This window comes from Zootoca vivipara, chromosome 14 (assembly GCF_965207765.1).
Source record: "Zootoca vivipara chromosome 14, rZooViv2.hap1.1, whole genome shotgun sequence".
Taxonomy (NCBI): domain Eukaryota; kingdom Metazoa; phylum Chordata; class Lepidosauria; order Squamata; family Lacertidae; genus Zootoca; species Zootoca vivipara.
Genome location: NC_142597.1, coordinates 13,355,650 through 13,364,712, shown reverse-complemented (window position 1 = coordinate 13,364,712; position 9,063 = coordinate 13,355,650). Strand labels below are relative to the sequence as shown.

The 9,063-nt window shown below is 44.4% G+C and overlaps 1 protein-coding gene across 3 annotated transcripts in view; it reads right to left on the bottom strand.

Annotated features, from left to right (window-relative positions):
• Window positions 1-9,063, bottom strand: part of SIAE (sialic acid acetylesterase) — a 16,424-nt gene continuing 7,361 nt past the window's right edge. For all 3 annotated transcript variants that reach the window (XM_035139423.3, XM_088657921.1, XM_088657922.1), the window contains 5 exons: window positions 6,941-7,050; window positions 6,335-6,468; window positions 5,029-5,183; window positions 3,068-3,263; window positions 1-1,588 (listed from right to left, as the gene is read on the bottom strand). In XM_035139423.3, the coding sequence (XP_034995314.1) occupies window positions 1,352-1,588; window positions 3,068-3,263; window positions 5,029-5,183; window positions 6,335-6,468; window positions 6,941-7,050 (832 nt within the window). In that variant the 3' untranslated portion in view covers window positions 1-1,351. The remainder of the gene's footprint in view (window positions 1,589-3,067; window positions 3,264-5,028; window positions 5,184-6,334; window positions 6,469-6,940; window positions 7,051-9,063) is intronic.

The window sequence follows — 9,063 nt, the reverse complement described above, 5'->3', positions numbered from 1 at the left end:
TTTTGGCATTTAATTTCCTAAATTTTATTTTTAAAGGCACAATTGAGGAAACCGAAGTACTGTTTTTCCAACTTTTGTACTGACTCCTTTAAGCTGTGCCTGAAAAGAGCTGTTTGAACTACTGCAATTTGCCAGTGAAAATATTTAACCTCACATGCTGTAAAAATTGGGCCAACTTAACAAAATCTTATTGAGTTAAATGTATGAGTTTTAATAACATAAGCGTATATGAATATCTGCATATGATAGAGGGGAAGTTCTACAGAATACTTTATTTGTGTTTACAAGATGCATTCAAGGATCACAGCAGTCAAAAGGCTGGCTCTGTTTCTCTAAAGCAGACATACAGTAAGTTAAGTTCCACTTAAGTGGTGAAGTCAATCAAGTTCATCACGATCCTCTACTGTAAAAACTTTTATAGCTTCTGCCTGTGGCCAAAGATTTTTGTAGTGATAAGTAGAAAGTGATGAACATCCTAATACTCCCTTTTTGGGGGGGGGAGTGGGATGCGGGTGGCGCTGTGGTCTAAACCATTGAGCCTCTTGGGCTTGCCGATCAGAAGGTCGACGGTCCCGTTGCTCTGTTCCAGCTCCTGCTAACCTAGCAGTTTGAAAGCACACCAGTGAAAGTAGATAAATAGAAAGCTTTCTGTGGTGGTTCCCTCGGCCTGAAAGCGAGATGAGCGCTGCACCCCATAGTCACCTTTGACTGGACTTAACTGTCCAGGGGTCCTTTACCTTTTAACTTTACCTTACTCCCTTTGTCAAAGTATAAGCCTGGTAACAAAATTAGGGTATTTCAATATAGAATTTAACCTATGTGGAACAGAGTTGTACATGTTACTCCAGGTGGAACAATTTATTGTAGTTCTGGAACAAAAGCTGCAGGGGAAACCCAAGAGAGAGTCCCCTCGAGAGCCAACTCAGCTATGTTCTAGAAGTAGCAAACAAATGTATTATGTTGCACTACACTTGTTTTAGTCAGAAGCAGTGGTCCAAATTAGGCCTTTTCCTTTGAACAGCTGCACAGAGAGAATTTTTAGCAGGTTTGCCTTGTTTCACCAAGATGATGCAGTTTCTGCAAAACTTCAGAGCAGGCAGTGAAGAAGGAACCATTAAAGGTTCATGCAGGTGCTAAGTGCAATGAAAGTTCCCCAGCAGCAACTTCTATACAATCTTTTCTGAGGAGTAAACAACCACAACCCCCAATTTTAAGGTTTTTTCTCTCTCTGTCAGAGAGGTTTACTATATTGAGAAACATAATCTGCCACTACAATTTTTCAGAACTTCATACGGCAGCCTGCGAGGCCAAAATATAAGATTGTCCACCCATCTTTCTGCTGTCACCCCACTCACGATACATTCCAACCAGAGTTCTTCTCCGAATATGTGATGAACGGAGGGGCAGGCAATCCTTGTCTGTTGTAAATGGGACATAGTTTGTAGTCACATGGCCACTCATTCCATGCATAGCGGAGGCCGACTGTGCTATTTGGGCATGTTGGGTTGTGCAGAATCACTGTGTGGGAAGCGCTGGTAGCAATGGATACTGGACTCCAATTGCACGATGACTTTCCAGAGCAGCATACCTGCCAAAGAGAAAGATAGAGCACTTACCCAAACTTGCTTCGGATGAAGCCCTAGGAACTAAAGTAATAGAATAGAGTCATGTCATTCCACACTTGTAGCTCCTTTTCAGCTTGTGGAAGATACACCTGGCACCAAAACCTTGGCCAAAGTACACAATATTCAGTGGAGCCATGATCAAGCATGCTAATGTTTTGACTCCCCCCCCCCCCCCGGCCAAAAGCAGCCACTGGGAAATGGAAATTAGGAGCAGCGGTGCCAGGCAAGAGGGCAAGCAACCCTTTCCCCACAACGTTATCTTCCTCATCTAATCCCAGGGTGGATTTGATTTAAATCAGTAAGACTTGATTTAAATCTTTTTTTGTTTTTACAGAAAGACTCATTCTTGCTGGTATAATCTTAATATTTACAACCAGATGAAGGTATCATTTTTGGAATAATCAATATTCAGAGTAGTTTTTACAGTTGTATCAAAAATTACGGATTTGGTTGTACTATTAGAAATACAGAGACAGATAATTATGAAATTAGTGTGAGGGTTAATGTTAACTGTTTATATTTGGACAACTTTTCTGCTGTGTTTTATTGGAAGGAGAAAACTAATCATTTCCTTAATTTAACAAAAATTTTTTAACTAAAACAATAACATTATAGCATATGTACTCATGTTTGTTAACTGATGTGGTTAAACAATTTTTAAAAATAAAACTTATCAACTGAGCTTTAGCACAGAGGAAAAACTTTGAATAAATCCTTATTTGCTGATGAATAGCCTTTGGATAATGTAACTTAAAGTTTTTTTAAAAAAATAAATTGGTTTTTATCCACCCTGTCTAATCCTATTTCTCCACTCCTGAAGTTGCTACAAAGCCCAATTAAGGGGAAGAATATAATACTGGCATCTAATATTGATATCTGAATTGTTAAAAATATAAAGGATAGAAATACAGCAGGTCTACATCCATTCATCCGGGTGGCGCTGTGGGTTAAACCACAGAGCCTAGGGCTTGTCAATTAGAAGGTTGGTGGTTCAAATCCCTGCGATGGGGTGAGCTCCCGTTGTTTGATCCCTGCTCCTGCCAACCTAGCAGTTCGAAAGCACATCAAAGTGCAAGTACATGAATAGGTACCGCTCCGACGGGAAGGTAAATGGCGTTTCCGTGTGCTGCCCTGGTTCACCGGAAGCGACTTAGTTATGCTGGCCACATGACCCAGAACCTGCACGCCAGCTCCCTCAGCCAATAAAGCGAGATGAGCAACCCCAGAGTCGTCCGCAACTGGACCTAATGGTCAGGGGTCCCTTTACCTTTACATCCGTTCGGTCTCTTCTTTCTTATGGAACACAAACCAGGCTGGCGCTGCTGAATTCAGGAATGAGTCAACTGGATGAATGAACGGCTTGTCTAATGGGCAGCCCAACTCTAAGCTTTCCCCACATGGTACACGGTGGAAAGAGTACCCCTTTCTGCTGTGGTTCTTACCTCAAACGTGTTATTGGTCAAGCGGTGAAGCAGGATATCTTCTTTATAGGAGATATTAATACTTTTGCGGGCTACATCCACCACCACTCTCTCAGGGTATGGGCCTTGGAAAACCATGCTTTTATCACCATAAGCTAATGCCAAGGCACCGCGGAGCAATCGAGAGGCCACTGTCTGCTTATCTCGAGGATGGATGCTGCAAAGCAAGGGAAAGTGGCAGGGGGAGGGAAGCAAGGAGGTTCCGATCAGTCCCCAGCCTTGCAGATTTACGGAACTAAGGTAGGTACTGAGTGCAAAACATGAAACCAACCATTTCCCCTCAGTTCTCATAAAAATCCCATTTAGCTCTCATGGTTGTAGAGAAAAGTTATGCTAGCTGAGAACAATTGTGCTAGCTGAGGTTCATAACCGTTGTCTGAGAAAGGAGGGCAACAGATTGAGGAAACGCCCCCCCCCCAAAAAAAACAGCTCTTATTTGTCCACCTACTGCCATTGTCACTAGTCTTCTTTTTCCTCACCCCCATCTCTATACAGCCTCCATCCTTTGGCTCTGCCCCTCTCTCCATGCTCTTTGTCATTCCATCCCCCCCCTAAAATCTCAAAGAGATAGCAAGTTACACAGCACATGCAAGAATACAGCTAAAGTGCTTAATCCAATTTACTAGAGGCTGCCACTTAGCAACTAATCAGCAAACTCAACGAAAAGCTCTTTCATCAAGTCCTTGATGCAGTCTCTCGACTGACTGCCTTTTTCTATCTACTGTTTAAAGGAAGTTGCATAACTCAGTGTTGTAGCCACTGCAGTGCTAAGTAAGTAGTTCCATGGGCAAGGATTTCTGCTTGCACAATGGAGCTTCCCCCTCCCCCCACATGCCTCCTTAATTTGTTCTCAGTGTTCTCCTTACCCTCCAGAACAGATCTGAGGGTACATGGTGCTAACGGAACAAGTCCTTTGGATACCACTCAATAGATCCTGGGTTCTATCCTTAGTATTCCCAGGCAGGGTTAGAACAGAGGACTGTCTGAAGTTCAGGAGAGCTGCTGCCAGTCACTCAAGAGACACTACTGAGCTAGATGAACCAATGGGCAGACTCAGTTTAAGGCAGATCCCTATGCTATCTACTCCTACCATTTCTGCCATGCTTCTCTTGCACATTGACCACTTCCCTGCCTTATGTGTAATAAATAATTATAATATTTATACCCCGCCCATCTGGCTGGGTTGCTGCAGTCACTGTAGGCAGCTCACAGCACATATCAGAACATACTAAAATGTCAAACATTGAAAACTTCCCGATACAGGGCTGCCTTCAGATGTCTTATAAAAGTCAGATAGTTGTTTATTTCCTTGACACCTGAAGGAAGGATGTTCCACAGGGAAAGTGCCACTACCAAGAAGGCCCTCTGCCTGGTTCCATGTAACCTTGCTTTTCGCAGGGAGGAAACCAGCAGAAGACCCTCAGAGCCTGGACCTCAGTGTCCAGGCTGAACGATGGGGATGGAGATGCTCCTTCAGGTATACTGGGCCACAGCCGTCTAGGGCTTTAAAGGTCAGCACCAACACTTTGAATTGTGCTCAGAAACACACTGGGAGCAAATGAAAATCCTTTAGGACTGGTGTTACACGGTCCCGGCGGCCACTCCCAGTCACCAGTCTAGCTGCTGCATTTTTCCAGTAGCTGGACCAGACCCAGCTGGGAAAGCAGCTGTTCTCATGTATGGCAGCAACTGTACCCATTTCTCCTTCCACTGTTCCTCCCTCTCTCTCCCCCCCCCCTTGCACCATGCCTCTGCCTCCCAGGTTACCCATCTCCTCCCTCCACCTGTCTGAAGAGCATTGGTGTAGATTCTAGATCATCTAAGACTCCCGGCCAATAAGAGGCAAGGGTTTCCAGATGCCTTCTGTTATAGAAGATGGTTTGGGTGGGTTTGGACAAAGAAAGAAAGTGGGCTATCTTTACCTTCCATAGGGGGATTTTTCATCACCAAGATCGATAGTCACAGCCATGAAAGTATTGAGCATTTTCTTATTAGGGACAAAGCCATAGTCTGCTGTTTGGTGCCATCGGATACGTGCAAAGTTGTCATTGTGTTCCGCAGAGGAATATGCAGATAACTGCAACACAGAACAACATTTGATATTCTAAGACAAAACCTATCTCTAGCTGTGGATGTCATAGCCGGTGCATTGAATTATTTTTGTTTCTGCTTCCTGCAGACAGACATGGCTCAACGACAGCATCCACAGCATACATCTAAAGCATTCTTATACCACTTTAGCAGCCACAAAGAATTTCGGGAGTTGTAGATGGTTAAGGCTGCTGGGAAATGTGGGTCTGTGAGGTAAGCACCCTTAGCAAACTACAGTTCCCAAGATTCTTTAAGGGAAGCCATGCCTGTTGAATCAGAGTAACTAAGCAAACAGTGTGCATGTTGCCCATCAGGAACATACGGACTGTGGAAAATAGGACACCTACACATTTTGGGATCAAAGTTATGGCAGTGGTGGGAGAAGCAATACAGGCCAGCAGAAAAGGAACCACTGCTGGAAATATCTCCTGCAGCAGACCCAGAACCTGAATTCTGATCCAGGATACAGAGAAGGGAGAGTTTTCTACAGCATGGGTGGTTAGCTATTCCAGACTTGAGGACCACATCACCACCTTGCATACCCTGTGGGAGGGGCATGCCAGTGGTGGTGATGGCTACTCCATAGATGCTCACACTGTGAACCATACACACATCACATACACACCAGATCACAAACGGGCAGGCGACTCGGCTGGCTGCATTAGACCCACAGGCTGCTTCTGCGTTACAGACATAGATAAAGGCGTTAACTGTCATATTGATAAGGAAAGACATCGGAGATGTAAGGCCACACAAAGAATTCACCTGAATTACCCTGTTATCCAAGACTCAAGCCTGCTCCTAAGAATGGCATCCACATTCCAAAGCCTACCACCCTGTCTTCATACATTTGTAGAATCACTTAACCACCAGCAGTATTGAAGGGGGTTGAGAAACCCACAATGTGATCATGTCAAGACATGGAGCGAGTGGTTCTACACAATATGTATAGGGGAGGGGGCTGAGGTCCAAAGACAGGTGTGAGCAAATACTCGGTCGTGGATAAAGACGTAGGAAATTGCTAGGATGGGAGACAAATTGGTACCGCCTCCCGCTGCTTGCACAAAGTGCTGCCTTCCTGCAGTTGTCTCACAGCTGATAGTCCAGGGCTCAAGCCACCACCCTACGGCCACTTACCTGGACGAAGCCAAAGGGAAAAAACCGCTGAGTTTGCCAATCAGACCCTTCGTGGAAGGCTTTCCGCCAGTCTTCTATGAGTGCAGGAAATGTGCAGTTGTACAGACTGGTGTCTATAAGGGTGTTCGCTTCACCTGTGGTAGGGCACACAAAGCAGGAAATAGTCCAGATGTGGTAGCCACACAATGCCTGCTCAACTCTGTTGTGGGGCCTACCAGTATACCTGAAGGAGCATCTCCACCCCCATCGTTCTGCCTGGACACTGAGGTCCAGCTCTGAGGGCCTTCTGGTGATTCCCTCCCTGCAAGAAGTGAGGTTACAGGGAACCAGGCAGAGGGCCTTCTCGGTGGTGGCGCCCACCCTGTGGAACGCCCTCCCATCAGATGTCAAGGAAAGAAACAATTATCTGACTTTTAGAATTATCTGAAGGTAGCCCTGTTTAGGCATGTTTTTAATGTTTGATGCTTTATTGCTTTATTATTATTATTATTATTATTATTATTATTATTATTATTATTATGTTGGGAGCTGCCCAGAGTGGCTGGGGAAACTCAGCCAGATGGGAGGGGTATAAATAATAATTTTATTATTATTATTAATACATACCTTGATACCAAATAATACCTTGGAGGGTCATGTTGAGAAAAGGGTGAATCATGGCGTTCCAGAGCACCGATAACCCTTTGGGGCCAGCATCAATGGATGAGGAAGCAGTCCTGCAACATACGAGATCGACCAATTAGAAAAGAATTTACAGCAAGCAGCCAATGCTTGATTTACGGCTGGTGAAAAACTTTTCTGAACATTTGTGCTCAGAGAGTGCTGAAGGATTAAGCACAAGTCTACACAGCTCAGGCTACATTATTGCATTGTTCTGAAGCTGTCCTGGTCATATATGTCTTACCAGAGGCTTTTAAATGTAACCCCCTTAAAAAAAAACATTTCAATGGTTTTTCATAAAGAAAATACATTAGCAACATCATTTATTTTCTCATGGTATCAATATACACCTCAGAGAAAATATGACCCTCACTGAACTCATCCTATTTATGCAAATATCTTGTTACAATACACCTCTCTAATTACTGTCAGAATAAAACAGCAAAACTGTAGAAAAACTCTTCTTTTTTAAAAAAATTATTATTAATGAACTTTATTAGAATTCAAATTAAAATACATTCACAAACTAAACGAACAATAATATAAGAATAATAACATACAAAATCATATATAAATAATAGTAATAAAAAAGAAAACACAAACAAAAAACAAAAATCAGACATTCAGACATACATTCGTACCCAAAATCAAAATAATCAAAATACATTTAAACATATAAATTTAACCTATAAATGAACCTATAATTATCAGCTATGTTCCTAATTTCCCTTTAAATCATACACATTTATTTCTTCCCCTGTATCTCCTCCTTGCATGATAGACTTCCACTTATCTCCATCTCGGGTTCTTTAGTTAATATACTCTGGTACTGCTTCCCCTAAATCCTATGTATATATTCTAAACATTAATATCTTATAATTCTTATATAATATCTTAACTCAAGATAAATCACCTCAGAAAAACTCTCATGCCGATAACACGTTCAAGGACTGAACCCTTTAAACCATGTTAGAACTAAACCAAGAGAAAACACCAGCTTTCCCAGGTCATGGAATATGCTTCCACAAAAAAAAGGTAAAGGTAAAGGACCCCTTGATGGTTAACTCCAATTAAAGGCGACAATGGGTGTGGTGCTCATCTCGCTTCAGGCCGAGGCAGCCGGTGTTTATCCACAGATAGCTTTTCCGGGTCATGTGGCCAGCATGACTAAACCACTTCTGGTGCAACGGAACACCGTGACAGAAACCAGAGCACACAGAAACACTGTTTACCTTCCCGCCACAGTGGTACCTATTTATCTATTTGCACTGGTGCGCTTTCGAACTGCTAGGTTGGCAGGAGCTGGGACAGAGCAATGGGAGCTCTCTCCGTCGCGGGGATATGAACAACTGACCTTCTGATCGGCAAGACCAGGGGTCCCCAAGCTTACATCGCCGAGGGCCGGTGCCACCAGCACCGATCGCGCTGTGCGCCTAAGCACACGGGAGTGTGCGCCCATACACGTGCACACACACGATTTCCGGCACACTTCCAGGTCGCCGGAACACCGGAAATAGCTTGTGCACATGTGCATGGGCCTCCTCTGGCCCGGAAGTACACCAAAAATGATGCTTGTGCGTGCGCACAAGCTATTTCCGATACTCTGGCAACCCAGAAGTGGGCAGCTGTGCTGCGCCGTTAAGAGCGGGCGGCGGCAGCAGGGGTCGCCAGGGGCCGCATAAAAGAGCCTCGTGGGCCGCATCCGGCCCCCGGGCCTTACTTTGGGGAAGCCTGGGCAAGACTAAGAGGCTCAGTGGTTTAGACCACAGTGCCACCCGCGTCCCATGTTTCCACAATACTGTATGTGCCAATGGCTTAGACAAATTCATGGAGGATAAGGTTATCAATGGCTTCTAGTGATGAGGGCTACACTGCTGCCTTCAGGATCAGAGGCAACATGCTTCTAGATCAGGCATCCCCAAACTTTGGCCCTCCAGATGTTTTGGACTACAATTCCCATCTTCCCCGACCACTGGTCCTGTTAGTTAGGGATCATGGGAGTTGTAGGCCAAAACATCTGGAGGGCCGCAGTTTGGGGATGCCTGTTCTAGATACCAGGTGATGGAGGA